Source organism: Cololabis saira, chromosome 8 (genome assembly GCF_033807715.1).
Source record: "Cololabis saira isolate AMF1-May2022 chromosome 8, fColSai1.1, whole genome shotgun sequence".
In the NCBI taxonomy this organism is placed as follows: domain Eukaryota; kingdom Metazoa; phylum Chordata; class Actinopteri; order Beloniformes; family Belonidae; genus Cololabis; species Cololabis saira.
In genome coordinates, this window is record NC_084594.1 from 11,229,871 (window position 1) to 11,257,211 (window position 27,341).

The window sequence follows — 27,341 nt, forward strand, 5'->3', positions numbered from 1 at the left end:
AATTATACATTTAATTAATGATTTCGTGTTGCGTGTGAATCATGAAATGTAAAACTGCATTTAATTAATTAATGACACATTTAATTAATGATTTCGTGTTGCTGAATCATGAAATGTAAATGTAAAACTGTCAGTTTCACTATGAAGACAGTTAATTTCCGCCGCGCCACAAGAGGGCGCCAAAGTCAATAAAAAAAACCGTCCCCGCCCAAACCGGACGCCCTGCGCGGGAAGCCCCGCCCCCCGCGTTTCCACGCATTGGCGCGCTGCGCGGCTCCGTGGCCGCGGCTCTCTGCTCCTCCACGCTGCTGCTGCTGCTGCTGGTACTGGTACTGGAGAAACACACTCACTGTAGCGGGCTGCGCCAGCAAAACAAACACAAAGCAGAGGCATGAGTGCCCCGTGCAACGCCCGGGCCGGGCCGGCCGGCCCCGTCCAGCAGGGGCTGAAGGAGGCGCTGGTGGAGACGCTCACCGCCATCCTGTCCCCGCAGCAGGAGCTGCGCGCCGCGGCGGAGGAGCAGGTCAAGGTGCTGGAGGTGACGGAGGGTGAGTGAGGGGGAGCTGGTGTGGGGGGGGATTAAAAAACAGCGGGATGATGATCTTTCTCCCTCCAATAAGAGTGCTTTGGACGAGCTAATGGCTATGAATTATGGGTTCTGCGTTAAATCGACGCAGCGCCTACGCCGTAGGGTACGCGGCGACGCGCACCGTACCGTACTGCGCTCTGCGTATGTGTAACGCAGAACCATAAATCAACCTTTAGCAGGGGGGACTTCACCCACTCCAGCTAAAAAGCTCGCAGGCCACATTGTTCACAAACTTACTTAAGTTACTCCCAAAACTAGTTAAAAGCGTTTCATTTCCTTTGTTGCATAGAGGCAGTGAGTGTGCGGTGTAAAAGTGTCCTGATTAGCGCCAACCCTAGCTGCCAGTTCGGTCCAGCACATGGGGGATGTGTGGAACCCCTGTGTTCTGCCAATTTCTAGTGCTGTGCCAAAAAATGCTACCTAATGGTATTCTACCTTTTGTAGAGCTACAATTTTACTGTATTTTACTCCCTAAGCCCACTTCCTTGTCTCTTGCCAGGCCGTCATTGTAAATAAGAATTTTCTTAATGACCTGCTTGGTTAATTAAAGGCGAATGACTGAATGAATATCAAATAAAGCGATAGAATTGTTTTTTTTTTCCTCTTTAACGTATAATGTTCACAAAGTGTAATGCAATTCATGTCATGGGTAGTGTATTTTGAAGGATCAAATACTTCAACATCCCATATTATCCATTTTACATAGTGCAAGAAATGATTGACGTGCCAATCAAACTTTGAAAATCCACTGTGCGCATGCGCAGAACCACAAAGTAGCTTTTCTCGGCAGATAGCAGAAATTGACAGAACACCCCTCGGCGAAGAAAAGTCCCTCTTTTGTTTTCCGCCACAAAAAACGTCGAAAAAAGCCATTATTTGCTATTACACATCTATAAACGTCTCGTGGCGACATGAAGCCGTCCCAATTAACCGCTTGTAATTGGGTTTAATTAGTCGTATGTTTCATGCCGAACTGCTCGTGAACGTCACACCGTCGAAGCTGCTGGCGGTTGTTATGGCAACGGCCTGACTGACAGGTCTTTTCCCGCGAAGTCGTCGCCCAGCATCTGCCAGCTCCCTGCATCACCTGGATGGAGGCCAGAGGGGCTTCTGTCTTGTTCATAACTGCCCCCCTCTCCAAAGCTGCTTTTATCTGGTTTCAGTCCATCAACGTCCAGTATGGAGTCATACTGCATCAGTGACTGCGTTTACATACATCAATAACCCTTTTAAAACCCGAATATTGGCAATAACCCGAATTTGCGCGGCCATGTAAACACCAATAACCCCTTTGAATAACCCGAATTTGCTCATATTCGGGTTTTAAAAAACCCAAATATGACCCCTGGGTTACTCCTTTTAAAACCCGAATATTCAATCATATAAACGCCAAACGGAATATCCCCATCAAAAGGAACATGAATTTGTTTTCTGCGCATGCTCTGTTCACAAGGAATCCTGGTCTTTTGAGTCCAGGAAGTTCTTATAAGCACGGGGAAACACAAGACCACGCCACACTTTTGGAGTGAGGAGGAGACTAATCATTTCATAAATGTAATGAAGGATATGAACATTTTGGCATTTGTAGACGGTAGAAAGTACGGGGATAGCGAGATTTACAAGAAAGTGAGAGAAAAGTTGCGCGAAGCAGCATTTGTTTTGAATTTGGATACAGGAAGAAGAAGCAGAAATGACGGTAATTGCGTCATCACGTTCTCCGCGCGTCGCTGGTTTGATCGGGATATCCCGAATGATTAATTACCATGTAAACGGGGAGAACCCTGTTTGCTCACGCATGTAAATTGAATATTCTGAATGTTTCAGTAACAGGAATATTAGTAATAACCCAAATTTTGACTGCATGTAAACGTAGTCAGTACCTCCAGTGGGATAATTGTGTTTCACATTTTTTCTGCGACAATACATGGTTTCCCAGGATAAGAGTAAAGTTGATAATCTTTCAAAGATTCAGATTCAGACGACTTTATTAAGGCAAGGCAAGTTTATTTGTATAGCACAATTCAACACAAGGTAATTCAAAGTGCTTTACGTCAACATTAAAAGTGGCAAGACACAATTAAACAGTAAATAACAAATAACATGATAAGAAAAGAGGTAAAATAATAAAAAGTTGTTAAAAAGTAAGGGCAGTAGAGTACAGCAGGTAAGTATTTAATTTAAGAGTATGCTTGAGTAAACAGTAATGTTTTTAGTCCTGATTTAAAGGAGCTGACAGTTGGAGCAGACCTCAGGTCTACAGGAAGTTTGTTCCACCGGTGAGGAGCAGAATAACTGAACGCTGCCTCACCTTGCTTGGTTCTGGTTCTTGGGAACCACAACAAACCAGATCCAGATGAACCTCAGGGGTCTGGGAGCTTCATAGGGACTAACAGATCAAGCATGTATTTTGGTCCAAGACCATTCAGTACTTTGTAGACCAGCAGGAAGATTTTATACTCTATCCTTTTGACTCACTGGAAGCCAGTGTAGCGATTTCATGACCTGCTATTAATCCCCTCAGGGAAGTTGACAGCTCCATCTCACGCACGCAGCACTGTCATTTACAAATAAAACACCCCAAAAACTAGGGCTGTTCGATTAATCGATTTTAAATCGTAATCGCGATTATGTAATTAGAACGATGTTAAAACATGAAAATCGTAAAATCGATATTTCACTTTTTTTTTTTTTAAACCTTGTCTGCACACATATTAATGATTGATACCATATTAATGATTGATGGAAATACCTCTCAATACCCAGTTTAGTTTAATTAGAAAATGTCTTGTTTTATTTAATTGGAAATATAACTTACTGTATGTTTGCAAGTGCTGATTTGTTGATTTTTTTTTTTCAGAGATAAAACTTTATATTTTATTATATTTTTTTAAACTTTTTTTAAACTTATTTTACAGAGTTTTGCACTTTATTCATTCATTTTTGGTTTAATAAGAGCAAAGTTTGCACTTAAAGCCCAATGGGGCAAATGTTGAATAAAAAAACAGCATATTTGAAATCATTTCTTTGCATTTTGTCAATTCACAAAATAATCGTAACCGGAATTTGAGAGAAAAAAATCGAGATTTTATTTTTGGGCAAAATCGAACAGCCCTATTGCACACCGACTGACCCCCCACAGTCCCTCTGTTCAAACACCATTTAATACAGTGGTTTGTAAACCACTACTAGTGTGCTGTGGGAAATTATTCAATTTAACTTCACGCATCCCAAAAAAACAAAAGTCAATGCAAATATTTTTCCTTTTTAAGAGTTTGTGCCCAGAGTGTAGTGACTAGAAGAGTAGTTGGTGGCAGTAGGTACCGCCCTAATTATTTTTTCAATTCTACAAAATGTGCTGTGCCTCCAAAAAACAGTGTCTTAACATATTGCCCTGGTATTTTGTGCTCCTGAAAAAGTGATTTCCATAATAAACCACTGTTTTTTTTAAAATCTGAAGCTCTAAAATGGGTAAATGTATCCAGTTTACTGTAACTCATGCACTCCACCAGACTTCCCATTGTCCTGTAGTCCTTGGGCCGCTGGTGAAAGGCTAATTGTGCACACTGTCAGTCGGCTGTGCAGCAGCATCGCGGTGAGGCCCACCCTTTCCGCTGGCCCCCTCTCTTAATCACTCACTCTGTATAATTGTCAGCATAAGCATTGTCTTCTGGCGCCCGATGTCACTCTTGGTAAAACCCAGTTTTGGTGACAAAGCTGAAGTTCATGCCTATCCTGAACTGTGTGCTTATCGCTCACTGTAGCAGGTTCAAATATATCTGCCTATTAACAGTGGACATGGTTTTTAGCTTTTAATGAAGTTTTTCTCCTTTTTTTTTTTGAAGTTGTCCCTGATATCATGCCCTGTGGCTCCAAAATGATTTCTTTTTTTTAACACAAAAGCCATATTTAGCTTCAGCTAAAACATTCTTATCTTTTTATGTTCTGACTGTAGGATTTGAAAAATCTTTTGTATTTATTTATTTAGAGCTGATATTTTCTGCTCATATACAGGACTGTCTCAGAAAATTAGAATATTGTGATTTTCTGTAATGCAATTACGAAAACAAAAATGTCATACATTCTGGATTCATTACAAATCAAATGAAATATTGCAAGCCTTTTATTATTTGAATATTGCTGATCATGGCTTACAGCTTAAGAAAACTCAAATATCCTATCTCAAAAAATTTGAATTTTCTGGGAATCTTAATCTTAAACTGTAAACCATAATCAGCAATATTAAAATAATAAAAGGCTTGCAATATTTCAGTTGATTTGTAATGAATCCAGAATGTATGACATTTTTGTTTTTTTAATTGCATTACAGAAAATAAAGAACTTTATCACAATATTCAAATTTTCTGAGACAATCCTGTAAGCTGAACATTTAGCTTCATTTTTTTTGTTTTGTTTACAGATTATTGAATGTCAATGTATATAGTGCTGGTACAGTTGAAACTGAAATTGATGTTTTGATCTTTGTTTTGTAAATGCATTTCTAATCCATCTTTCCTGGTGTTATTATCATGTTATAGAGTTTGGTGTCCACTTGGCAGAACTCACAGTTGACCCTCAGGGAGCACTCGCCATCCGTCAGGTGAGCAAAAAAAAAAAGACTGGATATCAATATCCAACACAGGCAGTGTATTCCACACCCAAGCATATTGATTTCTAGACAAATCTCTCCTTTGGTCATGATGCTGATCTAGACATAATGACCTACTTAGATTTGCTTCCATGTGTCACTTATGTTCAGTTGAACAAACATCTGGTTGTGTGTGTGTGTGTGTGTGTGTTTGCAGTTAGCATCTGTCATCCTGAAGCAGTACGTGGAAACTCACTGGTGTTCACAGTCAGAGAAGTTCAGGCCCCCGGAAACCACAGATCAGGTAAATTATCTCCACTGGAAACTGTTTGTTCTGATTCATTGTATATACAGTTAACTACTGTGGTAAGTGTAACTTAGATTAAACTGTCTCTATGAGGGCACCTTCAGAGTAAACAATTTGAGGGTAACACTTGAGGATCATAACAACAGAGATGCAAAAGGTAACAAACCTTATTTGTACCACAGAGTACTGAAATAATACAACAGTAGGGATGGGAGATATTTTACCGTTCACGATATACCTTCAAAAAAATTCCCCACAGTAAGAATTTGTCATCTCGCGGTAAAAACGATAAATTCCCGTTGATGACGTTTTTGTGTAAAGCTGATTTATGGTTCTGCATTAAATCGACGCACAACGTACGTGAAGAAAGAAAGAAAGAAAGAAAGAAAGAAAGAAAGAAAGAAAGAAAGAAAGAAAGAAAGAAAGAAAGAAAGAAAGAAAGAAAGAAAGAAAGAAAGAAAGAAAGAAAGAAAGAAAGAAAGAAAGAAAGAAAGAAAGAAAAGAGGATAAATTCCTATTCATACGTGTTTGTGTAACAAACATGGCGGATCTGAGTCATTCCAGTTTTGCAGTACAGGTGTAACTCATTTAATTGGTTTTTATCAATTCAATTTAATTGGTGTAGTCTAGTAGCATTTAGTATTCTTTTAGAGCAGTGTTTTGGGGCTCCAAAGACTGAATGTGGTGATAGATTGGCGTCCGTATTAATGGTGCCATCGGTGTAAACCGGAGTCAAGTTCTCTCGTCTGATTTATGTCTGACCTGGCAATAAAGCTTTTCTGATTCTGATTCTGAGATTTATAGTTACAAAGGTGGAGTTGAATTGGTATTTTTTTTAATTGTCATTTTTATTGTTATCGGGATAAATGCCAGAAATTATCATGATACATTTTTTAGTCCATACCGCCCATCCCTATACAACAGTCAGGCAAAATTTAGGAGGCGAGTTAAAGATTACGTCGTAATTCAACTATTGTGCATCAGTTTAATGATCCATGGGTTTCTTTGTTGGTCCATTTCTCTTGTTTTTTTTGTTGTTTTTTTTCTGACTTTATACTAACTGCTATCAACGATCTTTACTGTAGTGGGAAAGCTCCTACTCTAAAAAAAAGGTTATTTAATGAGTTATATCCACTGTAATAAGCTCCAGTTCCCGCTCTGCTGACGCCAAAAAGGATTTGATAAGAAGAGACTTGATATATTTGCAGTGCATTACTTCTCACCAGCTGAGACTCGGAAAATATGCTCACAGTTACGGGGACGGATCAGTGGAAAATTATTAATAAAAAAAAAAAGAGTGGTCTAGTCAAAAACTCACCAGAACATCAGATCTGAATACAGCAGGTCAAAGGGTACAGAGCATAAAGCTGAGTAGAAGATCACCGCAAAATGTAAAGTACTGAATAAATTATATACATCTGTAATATGTGCTGTCTTCTTCTAGGCTAAAGCTGCCATCAGGGAGCTGCTGCCGGGCGGTTTACGGGAGTCCATCAGTAAAGTTCGCTCCAGTGTTGCGTACGCAGTGTCAGCGATCGCCCACTGGGACTGGCCTGAGGCGTGGCCGCAGCTCTTCACCCTTCTGATGGAGATGCTGGTCAGTGGAGACGTAAATGCGGTGCACGGAGCCATGAGAGTGCTCACAGGTATGTAAACAAATTATTATGAAGGGCTACACAGGCACACTATAGCTCCACCTTTAATTTAGTAAAAGTGCCTTCTTAAACACATTTATACACACTCACAGCCGGGCTCTAGCCCCAAATATTCTAACTTTACATTAAGACACCATTTTACTTTACTCGTATGCTGGTTTAATGTGCTTGTACTTGTGCTTGTATTTGTATAATGATGTAATGATATTATACCCAAGTGATGTACAAAATTAACTATATATAACTCGCTGATTTAAAAAAAATTAGAAACTGTACAAACAAAACTAATAGGGGTATAACAATATATCGTGCCACAAAATTTCACGATACAAAAACGTCACGAAACGTGTCGTGGAGGTGACAAACTGTATCGCGATATTGGATTATTAATATTAATCTATTGTGTTGACTAGTAACGCGCATCCGACCGCGCGTGCCGACCGCGCCTCGACCTGCGGACCAAAATCTTACTCCGCTCAGAAGAAACTAGTACCGTTTTGTGGTCCCGATCACGGGACTCTTGCAGGGTTTTGAGCTCTGAACCTTTACTTATGTAAGGCTGATGTAGAGTTAAGCCTTACCTTATTAAATTAAACCTTTTTAGTAGGATAAACACAGGGACAACTTCTTCCGAGTTCCAGTGTACTTTAATGTCCGCTCAACAGTGTAGGATTTTAGAACATCAACACAGCACCTAGTGCCGTACTGTGGCGTATCACTCCGCCCAATCTAAAACAGACTAATCACTACAGATAAACTGACTAGTGTCATTATAGTCCCTGATTTACATCAGAATATAAAGAATATATTTATAAAATAATGAACCCTGAATTACCAAAATAACCTTCTTAACAAAAATAAATCTCCTCTTACACTTATAAGTCGAGCATGAATCAATCTTTTTTATGATGTAAAATTGTATGTATTTATTTACTTTTATTTATTTATTTAATTTTAGTTGTTAAATTTCTGGAAAAGAAAAAAGTCAAATCATACATGAGAGAAACTATTCAGTTTGTGGCTAAATATTTTTACTTGTATGAAACTGAAGATGCATAATGCAAACCTGAAATTTACTTTTAGTTCAGTTTGTGGAAAATGGTTGGCCTGGCTTTCTCTTTAAAAACTTAAACAGTTATAAAGCATTACAAACTGTAACAATAGGGCAAACGCACAGTATTGTTTTGTATTTTGTGTCTTTCAAATAAAAGACATTTTTTTCCAGTCATATGTTCCTCATTCAAGGTTGTTAAAAAAATACTGCTATAATATCGTATCGTTATCGTGACCTCAATATCGTGTATCGTAGCGTATCGTGAGATTAGTGTATCATTACACCCCTACTGTAAACAGATGTGAATTTGGCTGCTTTCCTCTGAAATGGTAACCTTGTGCAGTAGTAGATCACTTCCAACTGGATTTACTCTAGCGTGTCAAACCTGTGACCCTTAAACCAAATCTAGCTGGGAGCACAGGTGTAAACAGTTGTGTGGGTGACGCTGAGAAGCATGCATGCTTGCATCACACTTTTCTGGTCGTATTTTCTGTCTTCTCGCTAAGGTGGAGGTAACATTAGATCTTACCACTGATGGTATTCACCAAAGAGACACATTCAGACTCTCATGACGGACAATAATCATTAACTATGCTAGTGGTCATAACTCATTTATCTTGGAGACTGCTGTTCGAAGCTGCAACCCCAGCTGTTGTGGCCATTGATGATGATCCGCTGCATAAAAGTTAAATCAGTTTAACACCGTATTTGAATGGGTGACATCCCAAACGCCGGTCAGAACAGGAGTGGCATATCAGCTGCACAAGGTGCCGACTTTAAAATGAACCCAGTCAAATTAAAATCCGGCTTAATTCTAGCATTTTATTTGCTAAGTCTCAAAACATTTTAATTGTACTTCAAAAGTTGGAAATCAGTACTTCTGAGACCTTTTTTTGAATTTCTCCTCTGGGAGATCAATAAAGTCTTCTATTCTATTTTCATTTTCCTTCTTATGACACTCTTTACTTTTTTACTCTTTACTTGTCCAGAGTTTACTCGAGAGGTGACCGACACACAGATGCCACTCGTGGCTCCAGTCATCTTACCCGAGATGTACAAGATCTTCACTATGGCCGAGGTACTGCCACATCTTTGTTCCCCTCATTACCACGACTTCGGTTTAGAGCAGGTGCTAAAGTGACTGTTTGACTGGCTTTACCTGTTTTTATTTTTCACATTGTAGGAATTCACTACAGAAGATGTCAGTTAAATTGCAATAAATAATTTAGATGGAGGAAGAGTTAGTTTTTGCCATTCCCTTTAAAATAAGAACAGACAAAGACATTTATTTGGTTTCATATTTAGCTTGATATACACAAGGACTCCTGAATTTATGAACTTTCTAGGTTTCTTTTACTGGCAGTAATTATTCCCTGATGATGCTCTACTCTTACAGATTTACAGTATTCGAACTCGCTCCAGAGCTGTGGAGATATTCACCACCTGTGCCAACCTCATCTGTGCTATTGAAGAACTTGAAAAGGTGACGTGTGCACAGCAAAAGATGTCACAGTTGGATATATAAAAATCTGGCTTATGCAGTGGAGCCTTGCCTCTCTCTTTACTGTGTTGGTTAATTGTTTGAACTCTCCTCATGTAGCGTTAGTTCTTCTCAATGGTACAAACATGCATGTTTTTATGTGTGATAACTGAGTGTTATAATCTGTGTCTAGGGGGCAGCTAAAGCATTGATCTTCCCGGTGGTGCAGCAGTTCACAGAGGCATTCGTGCAGGCTCTGCAGATGCCTGATGGACCCTCGTCTGACAGCGGCCTCAAGATGGAAGTCCTCAAGGTGAGGCTGTCTACACCAACAAGTCCTCAAGTAGTCACTTGGCAAAACTCTTCAATGTCTCTTATTCATTTTTGAATTTCTGCTTTAACCCTCTGGAGTCGACACCCAAATCACATGACCGATTTTACGATGACGTAGCAGCGAGACATTAGCAAAACCAGAGTTATGATGAATAATAAACTGTATTGTTTTTTTTGGGGGGGGGGGGGTTTCTGAATATTGTCATTACACCCCATTTTCTATTGGTGGAAAAATGCACCGCATCAACCAATCAAAAAATGATGTGGCAACACAGGATTTATTTGCCTGCAGGCAGCAAGTTTTGAGATGCTGCCTGCAGGTGGATAAAAGGAAGTGAGACAGTGTCAGGACTGTGATGTGAACTTCTGTCTTGTGGTGGACAGGAAATATTTTTCTTGTGGGGCAAATAATTATTGTGATATCTTATTTTGACACCTGACTTGTATTTTTATTTTTTTTTTTAATCCCCAAAAACGTGTAAGGCATCGCCTGTATTTTAATTTAAAAAAAGTGCATAAAACATGTCACAGTTTAAAAAAAGAAAAAAAGCTTTTCCCGCTCAATTTTCAAGTTTACCTCTGATTTTAGGTCCAATATGTTAATACTAGGGCTGGGCGATATGGACCAAAAGTAATATCTCGATATTTTCTAGCTGAATGGCGATACTCGATATATATCGATATTTTTTCTGTGACATAATTGGGGTTTCCCCCAGAGCATTATAGCATAGCATCTCTGTTAGCTTCATTTTTTTCTGAGGCAAACCCTTAAAAAAACAGTCAGTTTTAATACAAAGCCTTGAACTAAATGTCACACAGGTTCCTTTATTAACAGGTGTGCACAATATCAAAATGTATAAAACAAATGAAATAAAAATAAACTGCCTGCATATATAGAATAAAAATGCTTCTTGAATAAAATAAAACAAATATCCCTTTCCTGCATAACAATTAAATTAAAATACACTGTGCAATTAATACAATGTAGACAGTAACAGGCAGACTTTTCCACTGAGGTTGACAGTTGTGCAAATAACAAAACATTTGTGCAAATTTCAAATAAAACATGTAAACAGATATTGCATCTCTTTGAGCAAATCTCAAATAATTACAACAAGTCAACACATTTTACAGATTTTGTGCCAGGAAAACTAACCTGTCAACATTGTCAGGTTTCAGCACACAAAGGTACTTTTCTGCCAGCGTTGATGTACAGTCAATTTGTCACAAAATAAGCTACTGTATATCGATATAAACAATATTGTCTCGTACCATATCGCGTTTGAAAATATATGGATATATATTAAAATCTCGATATATCGCCCAGCCCTGGTTAATACGCTATGTCAAAATGAAGAACTAAATGTAAATTCACACAAGTGATGTCAAATGATACCAAACAAGGCAAGGTAAACCGTTAAGTGAAATAAAGATCAATTATGCCCAAGACTCCTGAGGGTTAAGACTTTATCAATATTTGTCATTTACTAGTGCATGGTGTATTTAGACATTTGCCATTTTCATTTGTATAGTTATTGCAATGAGTTAAATCTGTATGTATTCTTTATATTTTTCTCACAGGCAGTAACGGCGTTAGTGAAGAACTTTCCTAAACCCATGGTGTTCTCCATGCAGCAGATATTACCCATTGTATGGAACACACTGACTGAAAGTGCAGCTTTATATCCTTCACAACGCCTGCTGTATAACAACTACGTTCTGACGTATTTGCCTGTTTGCAGACAGTAAAGAGGACTCATTGTATTTCAAGCCTGCTGTCTTTTCTTTAAATTACTTTTTCACCACTTCTCTTATTCTTCTCTTTACTGCAGCATCTTTTCTGTTCTGAAAGTCACCTGCTTTGTCAGTGAGATCAGTACGGTTGCCGTGACCCGCCATTGCTGAAAATTAAAGAAACGTTTCAAATAAAAAGAAACGCCACTGCAAATAAAATAAATGCTTTGCAAATAAAATAAACGCTGCAAATAAAAACAAACGCTGCTGCAAATAAAAGAAACGCTGCAAATATAAAGAAACACCTCTGCAAATAAAAAAAAAAACCAACGCAAATAAAAAAGCCACAACGGAAGTGAATTACCGGGGACTATATTTGCATTGTTTTTTTATTTTATTTGCAGCGGGGTTTCTTTATATTTGCAGCGTTTATTTTATTTGCAGCGGCGTTTGTTTCTGTTTGCAGCGTTACTTTTATTTTCAGCAATGGCGGGTCTCGGCCACCGTAGATCAGAACACTTACTGGTTTCGATTGGAGCATATTGCAATATGCGGTGAAAATGAATATATTCATATAGATTAATCTAAATAAACTACACATCTTCTGTGTAGCTTATTTGGCCTATACATAAAGATTAGATTTTTTCCCCTTCCAACTGTACTCTTCCTTAACCAGTGGTTCACTTATGTAAGAACAGAAGTCAACTACACAGAGGAGGTGGACGACCCTGTTGACTCAGATGGTGAGTTAAATTAGCATTTTCCAGAAGGTTTTGTTTCCCTCCCTTTCAATTCAATGGCGAATGGTCCACATTAGAGAACATGCAGCTCTTGACTGTTTAATTCTGGTGCAGGTGAAGTTTTGGGCTTTGAGAATCTGGTGTTCAGCATCTTCGAGTTTGTCCACACGCTGTTGGAGAACAACAAGTTCAAGAGCACGGTGAAGAAGGCGCTGCCTGAACTCATCTACTACATCATCTTGTACATGCAGATCACTGAGGACCAGGTGGGAAATGGCTGGCCGGGGGCTGGAGGCAGAACTCAACTCAGTAGTGATGCACCGATTGTTCGGTAACCGAAATTGTTCGGCCGAAAATGGCAAAAAAAAACACTTTCAGTGTTCGGTGGAATAAGTGGGGAAAAAAACGAACAATTAATAACGGTGTTGTAAAATAAGGAAATAGACTGGCCGCTCCATCCTGTAACGTTGCGCACTACATAAACCGTTGGCCAACCAAAAACTAACCCCATAAGAATTTTACCTAACATTCACCAGGAGGTGGAACCAAAACAACATAATGCTCGGAAATTTAAAAAAAAATAATTTTTTTATGTTCAATAAATATTTTCTACCTTGTAATTTTGTAAAAGATTTTTTTCTTTGAAAAGCATGCCTAAATCAAATGTATTTGATTTATGCAATGGTGAAAAAATTGGCAAAATAAATGAAAAACTGCTGAAGAACCATGTTCGGTATTGTTCGGTATTCGGCCAAGTGTTTATTATTATTTTCGGTTTCGGCCACAGATTTTCATTTCGGTGCATCACTACTCAACAGTGCTATTGCTGTTTGCAGTTGATAGTTTTTTTGTGACCCTTTTATTTTCATGTTTTATTAGATAAAAGTGTGGACGGCTAATCCTCAGCAGTTTGTGGAAGATGAAGACGATGACACGTTCTCCTACTCTGTCAGGATTTCTGCTCAGGACCTGCTGCTGGTGAGTGATGGAACTGGGAATCAACAAGATGATGGATACTTTATTGATCCCGAAGGAAATTTAGGAGAGTGATGAATGAATGAACTATCAAATGTCGAAGCTTTGGCTCTTAGCTTTGTAACATCCCTTTAACGGCAAGACTTGTAGGTTCTATTAGATTTGGATTCCACTTCTACCTGTTCGCTGGTTTTTAATGGTCACTTTTGGTCTAAAACCAGAGTTGATTTCTTAGTGTTTGTGAGAATTAAAGGGGACCTATTATGAAAAACACGTTTTCTCTTGCTTTAACATATATAAAGTGTCTCCCCTCAGCCTGCCAACTCAGAGAAGGAGGAAAGCAACCAAATTCGTATGAGCCGTCCAGTGTGATGTGGATCTACGAGCCGTTCAGATTCTGCTCCTGTCGCTACGTAACGACGGGCGGGATTTACATAGGTTTAGATTTACATGGCCTCCGATGCGTGAAACCACACCCACAACTAACTCCGCCGGCCGGAGCTTCCGCCATTTTTTTCATAGTGCTGTATAGCGTGATTCAGGCAGCCAATCAGCACAGAGCCTCATTATCATAGCCCCGCCCACTCAGAATCCCGCATAGAGAATGGGATTATAAACAGATGGTTTAGAAGAATTTCTAATTTATTTAGCAAAAACAATCAAAAGCTTGTTTTAAAGACATCCAAGGCCTGTTTAAAATAGGTATTAGATGCCATAATAGGTCCCCTTTAAAAGAGCATCTTAAAATGGAAAAGGGGAAAAAGGTGTGTTTGAGTGTGAGGCACACATACAAATAGCTTGTGACTTATAAAAGCACATAATTATTAAACTCGTATTAGATCCAGGTATCCAGTCTTTTTCCCGCTTCTGTTTGTAATTCTGGTTGTAATCGCTGCCTGTGGTTGCAGGCCGTGGCTGCAGAGTTTCAGAACGAGAGTGCAGCAGCGCTGGCAGCAGCTGCAACCAGACACCTGCAGGAGGCAGAGCAGGCCAAAAACAGCGGCAATGAGCACTGGTGAGGACCGACTCTGACTGCAGATGTCAAAGATTTTAAGACTTTATTTTTTGCTCCATTGCATTCTGAAATTACAGACCTTATTAAGACTAGATGGGTGTTTGTTTTTTTGGATTTTTTTCTCTCCGTATAAACCAGGTGGAAGATCCATGAAGCCTGCATGTTGGCCCTGGGCTCAGTAAAGACCATTATAACAGAGAATGTGAAGAGCGGTCGTATCCAGTTTGACATGCATGGTTTTCTGGCCGGCGTGATCCTGGCGGACCTCAACTTGGCAGGTGAGATTTAACGTCTGATGGCTTTAATATACTGCTTTGATCAAAATCAGCAGAACCAAAAACAAAAGATGCAACAACATATTTCCTCAAGATGTACAAAAGTATAAAAACTTGCAAAATGTTCAACTTTTTGTGTAATCCCAAGTGAGAGGTTGTGATAGTATGGGAAGTTTAAAATATAGCTCACTAACATAATCTCATTAATTAATTTATTTCTGATACTTAGAATAAAAGTTGAGGCCCAGCAGTTTAGCTCTCTTTATTCGACTACCGAAAATTACATTCTTTTAAACAATTGATGCATCTTGGGTTCATACTGTGCACTGAAATAAATATCGTCGTAATTTTTCTCTTTCTATGCTGTAGTTGTAGTTTTAACATTAACCATCTACGGTTTTAAAATCTGAATTTGCTCTGTCCTCTCACATCATCTTCACAAGACATGAAGTTCCTAAAAAATAAGCCATATTTCAGGGTTAAATTATATATTCTCCGAGAAATGTGTCCCAACTTCAAGTTTATTTCAAAGATATTTTCATACCACCATGTTATTTTATTTTAGGAAAAAAGTTACATGCATAGAGAGAACATTTTGACCCGAGTGTCACTTAAATGTTGTTTCTCTTGTTCCTCACCATGTCGCATATTTTCCCATTTCTAGCGGCGTCTCCGTTCCTCCTCGGCCGAGCTCTGTGGGCAGCCAGTCGCTTCACCGCCGCCATGTCTCCCGAGCTCATCCAGCAGTTCCTGCAGGCCACCGTCAGCGGCCTTCACGAGAGCCAGCAGCCGTCTGTCCGCATCTCTGCCGTCAGGGCTATCTGGGGGTGAGCTGGCTTTTCTTTTTTAACTCTGACACAATCTAGTAATAAACTCCACCCTTTAATGTTGTTTGTGGCGGCATTGTAGAAAATCATCTACATGAATGCATCTGCATGGGAACTAGGCCTGTGTTGAAAAAATTGATTTCCCAATTCTAAATCGAGTCTCATATTAATTCCTAAAAATCGATTCATATGTCTAAAGATCGATTTTTTTATTTTATTTTTTTTTAATTTGATTTATTTATGTTTTTTTTTTTTCATCATTACATTACCGGTACAACTTTTGGTTATTTTTTTGTTTATCCCCAAAAAAGGAATGCTTTGTTGGACACGAGAATAACTGGTTCCATGTTTTTGCCTTTAAATATGTTTAAAGGTATGAAAACATTAAAGTGTTATAAGGGTTATAATTGCATAAATTGTCTATATTTCATTACTTTATACACTGTCTTGGGGTTACATTTGCAAAAAATGCTAAAAACCAAATGCTTAAAAATTAAAAACCAAAATAGACCGAAAATGGAATAAAAATGGAATGTGGGAAAAAATAAAAGCGATTTCATCCGTCTCTGTTTGCTGCCCTGGATCTGTTTGGTAATTCTGACCCACGATGTTTCTGAAAGCAGTTCTATCAGCATTCTGGGAGCTGATTGGTCCTTACAGCATCATTAGCTGCTAATACTTGCTGTTGAATCTCAATATAATACTAGTAGTAATATTTTGCATAACTACAGTCATATAATTCATGAAACAGCTCAAAAAACAGTTCTAATAACACTAACCCAAATCAATATCGGAATCGAATCGAATCAAATATTGATAATCGATTCTGAATCTTAAGTATCGGAATCGAATCGATTCTTGACATTTGAATCGATCCCCAGCCCTAATGGGAGCTTTAATTTTGTTGTGGGTTACTACTTGATCATAGTAAGTTATAATTGTAAGATGACAGCTTCACTCACTCTGAATATCCATCCCTCTTTTCTTTTCTTAGATACTGTGATCAGCTGAAGTTGTCGGAGAGCACGCATGTCCTTCAACCCTTCCTCCCCAGCATTTTAGAGGGACTGGTCCAACTGGCCGCCCAGTTCAGCTCGGAGGTGCTTACACTGGTCATGGAGACGCTGTGCATCGTCTGCACCGTCGATCCAGCCTTCACAACCAGCGCAGAGAACAAGATCTGCCCCCTCACCATTGCTATTTTCCTAAAATATAACAATGGTACTAATGCAGCTCTTCTAACCGTGTCTCCTTGGCATACCTACATTTTTTTTTTTTTTCATTCCGTCTTTCCTTTTTTTTTTGCAAAGTGCAGCACTATTTCAGTCCTTCCTAGAAAAAGTAACGCATTTATCAGTGAGGAGAACCTAGTTTTGATTCGACTCCGGTCTTTCCTCAGGGCATGTCTCCTTTTCTTCTCCTCAGACCCTGTGGTTGCCTCGCTGGCTCAAGACATCTTCAAGGAACTGGCACAGATCGAAGGCTGCCAGAGTCCCATGCAGATGCGTCTCATCCCCACACTGGTCAGCATCATGCAGGCTCCGCCTGACAAGATCCCATCTGGACTCTGTGCTGTGAGTAGTAGGTGCAACTAGGGCTGCAATCAGTGACTATTCTGATAGTCGATTAGTAATTGACTTTTGAAACAATTAGTACACTAATTGATTATGAATCTCATAATTATTAAATGGCTCTTATTTAGCTCTCAGCTTTTACATTTTGCATGAGGTTGTTTAAATGATGTGCTTGTTATAAAAAGAATCTTTGTAGACCACCGGGACAAGAAATAGAATAGAATAGAAGACTTTATTGATCTCCCAGAGGAGAAATTCAGTCGTGCAGCAGCCAAAACACACACACTCAACGGTTTATACAAAAAATTTAAAATAGAAATAACCAATAAATAGTTAAGTAATAAAAAAGAGCAATTTAAAAAGTAGAAAGAGTATGTACAAGAGGAAAAAAAAATAGTAAACACCAAAAAAACAGATATTTACAAAATATTTACAAATATTTTCAAAAATACGTGAGGTATTTAGCAGTTATTGCACTTACAAAGAGACAGGTTTATTGCACACGGGTGGCTACAGTTGCTTATTATAGAGTCTGATGGCTGTGGGGATGAAGGACCTGCGGTAACGTTCCTTCTTTCACTCTTTTAAACTAACTTCAACTGTAGTTTAATATGTGATATTACTGCTTTTTCAACCACTGATAAACAAAGCAAAATCGCTGTAAACAGATTTCAAATTATAGGTAAAAAAAAAAAAAAAAGAACTTATCTGACCTGACTTTAGCCTCATACTGTCCATATGTACAAAATAAAAGACAAGTTAGATGGACACTTCATTCAAAATACGTCTTTAAACAAGTTTTGCTGCAGTCACCGTGGCGTTGGGTCGGCGGCCGCCATATTGTTTACATGGCGCTGTCCTCTTTTGTGCATGTGCAACTCAGCAGAGATATGATGGGAGGAAGATGCCTCACTCTGTTGAAAAACCTTATGTGATGGCAATAGCAGCTGAACACTATTACGCATATGACATTCTCAGCAGAGATAGAAAGGAATGTGATGCCTCACTCTGTTTCTTTGGTGTTTTTTTGCAGACAATAGTCGACAATTAAATTCATTGGAGACTATTTTTATTATCGACAACGTCGACTAATCGATGCACCAGAGAGGGGGGTTTAGTTCACAAGCCTGTGTCTTTGTTTGTTGGCCCTTTTTGTTTTAAAGATTTAACAATCACATCAGATTTCACAAGGTCATGAGGGTTTGATTTTGCCCCTCCCTCCCTCCCGATTATTAAGGTCTCTAGTATGCAGTATTTCCTGTAGTCAGGCATTCACAAATTCTGTAGGACAGAATTCTCCTTTCAGCATCTGTGTATTAACTGCTGCAGTGTCTCAACTTCTCATACATAATACTTTTCATCTCATACTTTTTTCTGATAAAGGGCACAAAGATAACTTCTCAGAGCAGCCTGATCAGCAATCAGACACAAACATCGACATATGTAGACATAGCGTCTTCACACCTCTCAATCTGTCTATAAATAAAACATTTTTTCATGTGAGACAGTATTTCAATCTGTGCAAACCATAATTTCATCACGTTTTCTGAGATTAAATTTTTCTTTGATTTCCCTGTTCTTCGTCATGTCCAGACATCCATAGACATCCTGACCACGGTGGTTCGTAATTCAAAGCCCCCTCTGTCGGAGATGCTGGTGTGTCAGGCATTTCCTGTGGTGGCGCAATGCACTTTACGCACTGATGACAACACAATAATGCAGGTAAGCAAAACTAAACTTACTGAAACTGATAAATTTAGTAATTTCAACTAGGGCTGGGGATCGATTCAAATGTCAAGAATCGATTCGATTCCGATTCTTAAGATTCAGAATCGATTATCAAGATTTGATTCGATTCCCATATTGATTTGGGTTAGTGTTATTAAAACTGTTTTTTGAGCTGTTGCATGAATTATATGACTGTAGTTATGCAAAATATTACTACTAGTATTATATTGAGATTAAACAGCAAGTATTGGCAGCTAATGATGCTGTAAGGACCAATCAGCTCCCAGAATGCTGATAGAACTGCTTTCAGAAACATCGTGTGGCAGAATTACCAAACAGATCCAGGGAGGAAACAGAGACGGATGAAATCGGTTTTATTTTTTCCCACATTCCGTTTTTATTTTTTCCATTTTTTGTCTAATTTGGTTTTTAATTTTTGAGCATTTGGTTTTTAGCATTTTTTGCAAAGGTAACCCCAAGACAGTATATAAAGTAATGAAATATAGACAATTTATGCAATTATAACCTAACACTTTAATGTTTTCATACCTTTAAACATATTTAAAGGCAAAAACATGGCACCAGTTATTCTCGTGTCCAACAAAACATTCCTTTTTTGGGGATAAACAAAAAAATAACCAAAAGTTGTAATGTAACGATGAAAAAAAAAAAATACATAACTAAATAAATTTTAAAAAAAAATCGATCTTTAGGAATTAATGAGAATCGATTTAGAATTGGGAAATCGATTTTTTCAACACAGGCCTAATTTCAACAATACAAATTGAAAAGGTTGGATCAGATTGGTCCAATCTCTAGAATAGATACTGCATCGATGCTGGTGACTGTAACCTGTATCAGGGGTTTGCTCTGGTCTAAACCACTCGTATCTCTCTCTTCCTCTCCAGAACGGAGGCGAGTGTCTGCGGGCGTATGTGTCCGTCGCCCTGGAGCAGATTGCCCAGTGGAGGGACGAGCAGGGAAACACCGGCCTCTGGTACGTCATGCAGGTGGTCAACCAGCTGCTAGACCCCCGGACCTCCGAGTTTACGGCTGCCTTCGTGGGAAGGCTGGTGTCCACACTGATCTCTAGGGCTGGGACAGAGCTAGGAGAGCAGCTGGATCAGATCCTCAGAGCCATTCTGAGCAAAATGCAACAAGCAGAAACCCTGAGTGTCATGCAGGTATGGAGAAAGGATAGTCCTAAATCAAAATATGTAATGTCTGATGCTTGCATACGTTTCACTTCTTCCTCTTCATCTTTCTCTGCAGTCTCTGATCATGGTGTTTGCTCACCTAGTTCACTCTCAGTTGGAGCCTCTGCTGGAGTTTTTGTGTAGCCTGCCGGGACCGACGGGGAAACCTGCCCTCGAGTTCGTCATGACGGAGTGGATGAGCAGGCAACACCTTTTCTATGGACAGTATGAGGGTAAAGTCAGGTCAGATACGCTTCTTTTTACTTTTAATTTGAAATCTATTTACAGCGATTTTGTATTGATTATCAGTGGTGGCAAAAGCAGTAATATCGCATATTAAACTACACTTGAAGTTGGTTTGAAAGAGTCAAAGTTTTAATGTTTGCTTGTCCTGGTGGTCAACAAAAAAACAGTACCACTAATGGCAAAAAGCCAATAACAGTAGTTTAGGCTGCTACATATGGGGAAAAATATGCAAGTTGTTTTTCTTTGTTTTTTTTTCAAGATTTACACGATTACTGTCTTTTTGATTAACAATTTGATAAACAAATGTGATACTGCTTAAAAATAATTTTTATTTTCATCCTCAAATTTAAACAATTAATGCATCTGTTAGGGCTGGGCGATATATCGAGATTTTAATATATCGATATATTTTCAAACGCGATATGGTATGAGACAATATCGTTTATATCGATTATTAAAAAAAAATATATATTTTTTTTTTAATGATTTTGATATAGCTTATTTTGTGACAAATTGACTTGAATGTTTTATTTGAGATTTGCAAAAATGTTTTGTTATTTGCACAACTGTCAACCTCAGTGGAAAAGTCTGCCTGTTACTGTCTACATTGTATTAATTGCACAGTGTATTTTAATTTAATTGTTATGCAGGAAAGGGATATTTGTTTTATTTTATTCAAGAAGCATTTTTATTCTATATATGCAGGCAGTTTATTTTTATTTCATTTGTTTCATACATTTTGATATTGTGCAGACCTCTGTTAATAAAGGTACCTGTGTGACATTTGGCACAAGGCTTTGTATTAAAACTGACTGTTTTTTTAAGGGTTTGCCTCAGAAAAAATGAAGCCAACAGAGATGCTATGCTATAATGCTTTGGGGGAAACCCCAATTATGGCACAGAAAAAATATCGATATATATCGAGTATCGGCATTCAGCTAGAAAATATCGAGATATGACTTTTGGTCCATATCGCCCAGTCCTAGCATCTGTCTTCCATAACTGACAACTTGCATCCTACATTGAATTTATAATTCTCATTGAGATGATGTTGAGTCCTGCACTTCAGCTCACACAAACTGTGTTTGAAACAACCTGGAGTGCCGACAGTAGTTTCAGTACTCTGCAAGAGTTTCACTGAAATTTTGTGGTTTCTTTTTTTTTTTTCATTTAGCTGTTCTGTGTTCATAGTCAGATTTTTTTTTTTGTTTGTTTCCCTCCAGCACTGTTGCTTTGTGTAAGCTACTGCAACATGGTCTCAACACTGATGACAAGCGTCTCCAAGACATTGCTGTGAAAGGAGAAGAAATCTATAATCCTGACGACGGTATCCGCACACGCTCAAAATCCGCCAAGAGTAAGTCACTAAATTTGATTGGCTACATTACATAGTAAATGTTAAGTGTAGAGGATGTTGGCACAATAATATACTTTGTTTTTATGTTCTTTTCAATAGACCCAGAGCGCTGGACCAACATTCCTTTGCTTGTGAAGATCTTTAAACTGATCATCAACGAGCTATCAACTGTGGTGGAGGCAAACGCCAGCAGGGCCAACGCAGCCGACTGGAGCCAAGGTGCATAAAAACACTACAGATGTCTTTCTCTCACATTGAGCTGTCTTTTTTTCCACTATAGAAGAATAATTTAGTGTTTTCCACTCATTTAATCAATGAGTGTTTAGAGAGTCGTGCGTAAAATCACTGTTCACCTTGTAAAATTGAAGTGCTCAAGTCTGAAGTGGGCACCAAATCTTTGCTTGTTGAGATCAAAGAACCACTTTAGTCCGTTCTTGGAGGTAATATATACCAGTGACTTAGAAAACCAGTTAAAACATTTAAACATCCATTCTTGGTGTCAATTTTTTTTGTAAAAATTATATATATTTTTTTATACAAATTAGTGTATAGTATAAAACATAAATACAGGCATATAATTTATGTTTAGTTGTGGAAAGGGGGTGGGATTAAATAAATTTATATTTCCTCCCACTCCTTTTCGAACATGTAACTGAAATATGTTTTTTGATGTGTTTTTTTTTTTTTATGTGGTGGAATGTCCACCTGTATTTGTTTATCTTATCTATTTTTCTTGTTTTTTTTTATACATGTTGGAAATAAATAAGAACGAACGAACGAAATCGATTTAGCATAAACACCAAATGATGACTGGAATGAAAGCAAGCATTGTGAGCCCATGCAGTCAGTATTAATCTTATTTTTACTACTGCTTTGTTTTTGAAACACATTTGGCATTTACAAACGCCATCCCTATCAGCAGTTGGTATTTGCTTGTTTATCACTGTTTGTAACTGCGTTGAATACCGTTCTTTGTTTGAATATCTTCAGCTGCTCTTTATAACTTCCCCCTGGCAATATAAACGCGTCAAACATAGTGGAATAAATAGAGATGAATGCTGTGTACTATAGGAGAAACCAGATCTGAGCCACGCCGTTCTCTGCAGAGGTTCGGAATAAACTGGAAGGAAATTCATGTGAAATTAAATGTTTTCATTTAGATTAGTCAAGGCCTAGAGAAATGCCAGGCATTTAAAAAAACAAAAACTCTGTGTTAGGGTTGGGCAATATGGACCAAAAACAATTAATTCCCTGGTATTTATAGATGGACCGTGGTAAAGTCATTGTTTACGTTTCTCTCTTTTTATAAGAAAACACAATGATACAGAAAGTGGGAATTTGAATATTTTGTTGTTTTTTTTTGTTTTTTTTTAAAGGGTGTTAAGAGTTTCCTTCAACTAAAGTTTATTTTGATTTCAATTAATTTAATTTTTACATGGCTTACTCCATTTCCTGCAAAAAGCTAACAATGAACATTTTTGCAACCCGTTGTGTTTCAGATTCCAGTGGTATGTGGGAGGACAATGAGGAGGGAGATGGGGAGGATGATGAGGAAGATGAAGGGCTGGCAGGACAGCTGCTTTCTGATCTCATTGCTTCCAATAAATACGGTATAGATGCTTCCCAAGTGTCTCAGAGCTAATTATTCTAGCTAATTGTACTTCTGTCAGTTTTAGTTTACCACACTGAGCTTTTTTCCTTTTTTTTTTTAACATAAACAGATGATGATTATTATGAGGATGATGAAGAGGATGATCCGGATGCCTTGAAAGACCCCATATATCAAATTGATCTGCAGGTAAATGCTCTGAACTGTTAATTATATGTGTTTTATTTCATATTGATCCATCAGACGATTATTCCAACTTGTAATGAGCAACTGAGTATTGTTGCTTTTCTAAATCTGTGCTTGCTCAAAAGTAGAAAGCTTAGAGCAAAAGTTAAACACCTTTTATTGAACACATGAGGTGCAACAGCAGCTGTGTGTGTCAGTTGTGTTCTTTGTGATCATAATTAGGTATGCATTAGGGCTGCACGATTCTGGACAAAATGAGAATCACGATTTTTTTGCTTAGAATTGAGATCACGATTCTCTCACGATTTTTTTCCAATATAAAATTTATTGCACTTATTACTTTAACTTTGCAACAGCTGAACAAAAATATAATAACAATAAACATCTCTTGTCTTCTTTACACAAACCTTTGAATAATTTAAACAATAATAACAATTTTGAACAATATTTGTTCCTCCCGTAGTTGAACACCCTTTCAGAAAGGGGACTTGTAACAGATCCTGTACTTCTGAGGCAACAAATTATTCCTCTGGCTGGGATGAACCCCCCATTGCCTTTTACTGCTATTAAGAAGCTGCCGATACAAAAGGTAAACGTTACAAAAAATATGATGGTGCCTGATAAAAGACTGGCATCAACTTTGTAACAGCTGACATTGAACATAAAAACAATAAACATCTCTCTTGTCTTTAAATAATTTAAACAATAATAACAATTTAACAATATTTGTTCCTCCCTGAGTTGAACACCCTTTCAGAAAGGGGACTTGTAACAGATCCTGTAGTTCTGAGGCAACAAATTATTCCTCTGGCTGCTTTTTGCTGTAACAGCTGACATTGAACATAAAAACAATAAACATCTCTCTTGTCTTTAAATAATTTTAACAATAACAATATTTATGTGCAATATGTGTCAGGTGATGAGAAAGGTAGATGTTTCTCCAAATGTAATCCACAATCATTAACAAAATATAACAAACATGACAACATGATAGTTGACCATGACAGGACTACAACAACCTAGAACATAGGCCTAGTCCTTTTTTTATGCAGCCATCTTTAAAAAAAAAAAAAAAAATTTAAATCGTTGTCATTTGGAAATGAGATTGCGTTCAAGCATGAATCGAGATCGCGATTTTTTTTTTTAACGATTAATCGTGCAGCCCTAGTATGCATTGATTCTTTCTTTTCTTTTTTACGACAATGATGCCCGGGGGTTTGCAGTTTGGTCAATACTTGATGATAATCCAATGACACTGATGTGTGGAAGAAACTGAAGGCATCATGCTTGACTCGAACATTACTTTTCTACCTTTTTGAAAACAAAATCTAACAAATTATCATGTAGAAATAAATACAGTATATCAAATTGTTATTTATTATGAAGTTACAGTAGCGGGAAAAAATAGTGTGAACCTTTTGGAGTTTACTGGACTTCGGCATTCATTTTATCATAAAATTGAATCTGATGTTCATCCAAGTCACAATCATAGACAAAGTTGTTATTATTAGAGGCTAAGGAGTGTAAACTTTTGCTATGGACCAGCACAATGTAAATCTAAGCAGTTTTGAGTGAGAACAGCAGTTGGTTTTACATCGAAATGGCAATTAATGTCAGCATCTAAGTCAATAAACTGACATAAATAAATAGCTAGTCTAAGCCTCTCACAAGACTCAAAAATGTAATTCCACTCAAGTATTGGTTTTGTCAGGGTTCCTACAGACAACCCACTTTAATTTTGACTTTGTAAGCATGTAGAAAGTGTATTAAAATGACTTTTTATCTCCCCTTCAGGCTTATTTGACGGACTTCCTGACACAATTTGCCCAGCAGCCATGTTACAGCGTGTTCTCAGGCCACCTCAACAGCACTGAGAGACAAACCCTGCAGTCCATAGGTCTCTAGCCTCGCATCTGCTGCTCCAACATGTCAACATCTTCCATAAATGCCCTGAAATGTTGCTCTATTGCCCTCTCACATTGTTCTTGTGAATTTACAAAGATAGTGTAAAGACTGAAGAAGAAAACTGACAGAGGAGAGGTCTGGGTTGGGGGAAAAACCCTTGCACTTACCCATTACTCTCATTTCTTCATATGTGAGATGGGATGAATTGCATCGTGGAGGATCGTGAGGTAAGAGGCTGCGCAGGTCTCTTCCTGAAGAAGGTCAGAGGTCTCCACGTTGGAGTTTCTATAAACTGGATAAGAAGATTACACTCTTCACAGAGGGAAGCAGTTGGATATTGATATATATATATAAAAGACTATTTTGCCATGACCTGTTTGTAATTTAGCCACTCATTTTTGTGTTTCTGTATAAAATAATATGAAATAAAATATGGAACACTCTTCTTAGAGACTTTACATTGACAGAAGGAAACAAAAAAAACAAATATGCCAGCGACGGTGGCCTTATATTCCTGAAAAAAATGACTGTTTCTGACAAGAAATGAACATTTCTTAGACAAGCTGTCATATCATGGAGTATAGTGGGTATTGGGGAATTCACTGTTGCCATGGTGATTCACAGCCTTGTCATTTCCTTGTACCCATTAATATTTGGAATGGAAAAGTTTCTAAATAAACATCCCAAAAGGACATTTCCAGAATTTTATTTTTTTTTCTGTGTCTGAACTAAAAAAAAATGTATTTTTATATTTGGGAAAATGTAATTGGACAACTCAACTCTGATACATCTGCTGTTTCAACTGTTAAAAGTTATACTTATCCCCAAAAAAATGACTCAATCATGTACAAAAGCTAAATTGTGCACAGTTTACTTGATTTCATTTAGTTTTATACTTTAAACTTGTAAAGTCATGAGCTTAACTGTTTGTTATTGTATTTTTTTTAAAGTAAAGAGAAAAATTTGCACGTACTTCTGAATTGTAATATCAACTCTAAAAGCTTCACTGGATCTAGTTGAAAAGGTTCCTCAGTTATGAAACACCGGTGTAGTGGACCATTTATCCGTTTTGGCTGCTCATGCATTTCAGTTTGTTATGATACCCATATTTATTTTATTATTTTTCAGGTGGAGGGCAAGTGTATGTCAATGAAACTGGGAAAGTTCAGTGTTTTCCGCACGGGGGAGCTGTTTGCGTGATGCACCCTCTGACCGCGTTGTTTGAATTGATCGTAATCGATACATGTACAGCCAAAAATGTGCTTATATGGTCTTATTTCTAAATTAATTTCTTAACAAATTATTTATTCTTGATTAGCCCGTGTTTCTATTTGCCGGGTGGGTGAAAGAGGGAGGATGCATTCACGGACGCCTGGAAGTTTCAACTACATAAAGAATAACTACAGTGTCCAGGTTTTAGCTGATGTGCACGTTACACATAAAATCCCATTGATCACTGTGCTCTGAATTCAATCATTGTGCGCGATGAACATTTTCAATAATGATGTAATTTTGGGGAATTAATCGGTGAAGGTAAAAAAGAAAAATTATTTTTATTATAATTATATACTTCTATAGGGGCTTGATTTCTTCAATAGACAGGACTGTCTCATAAAATTAGAATATTGTGATGTAATGCAATTACAAAAACAAAAATGTCCTATTCTGGATTCATTAACTGAAATATTGCAAGCCTTTTATTATTTTAATATTGCTGATCATGGTTTACAGCTTAATAAAACTCAAATATCCTATCTCAAAAAATTAGAATATTCTGGGAATCTTAATCTTAAACTGTAAGCCATAATCAGCAATATTAAAATAATAAAAGGCTTGCAATATTTCAGTTGATTTGTAATGAATCCAGAATGTATGACATTTTTGTTTTTTTAATTGCATTACAGAAAATAAAGAACTTTATCACAATATTCAAATTTTCTGAGACAGTCCTGTATAACTGTTTTGCATCTG

General features: G+C 37.8%; 1 protein-coding gene across 1 annotated transcript; it reads left to right on the top strand.

The window, feature by feature from the left end:
* Positions 1–247: 247 nt before the first annotated feature.
* On the top strand, positions 248–26,556 carry ipo9 (importin 9). Its single transcript, XM_061726751.1, has 24 exons — positions 248–548; positions 5,125–5,186; positions 5,392–5,478; positions 6,926–7,127; positions 9,180–9,268; positions 9,587–9,673; positions 9,864–9,983; positions 11,585–11,685; positions 12,422–12,480; positions 12,592–12,743; positions 13,357–13,455; positions 14,361–14,467; positions 14,606–14,745; positions 15,407–15,569; positions 16,564–16,790; positions 16,995–17,143; positions 18,737–18,865; positions 19,780–20,055; positions 20,144–20,310; positions 21,537–21,670; positions 21,770–21,889; positions 23,170–23,280; positions 23,392–23,468; positions 25,260–26,556. Exons 1-24 carry the CDS (start codon positions 392–394, stop codon positions 25,368–25,370), a joined length of 3,126 nt encoding a protein of 1,041 aa, XP_061582735.1. The 5' UTR covers positions 248–391; the 3' UTR covers positions 25,371–26,556.
* Positions 26,557–27,341: the final 785 nt, after the last annotated feature.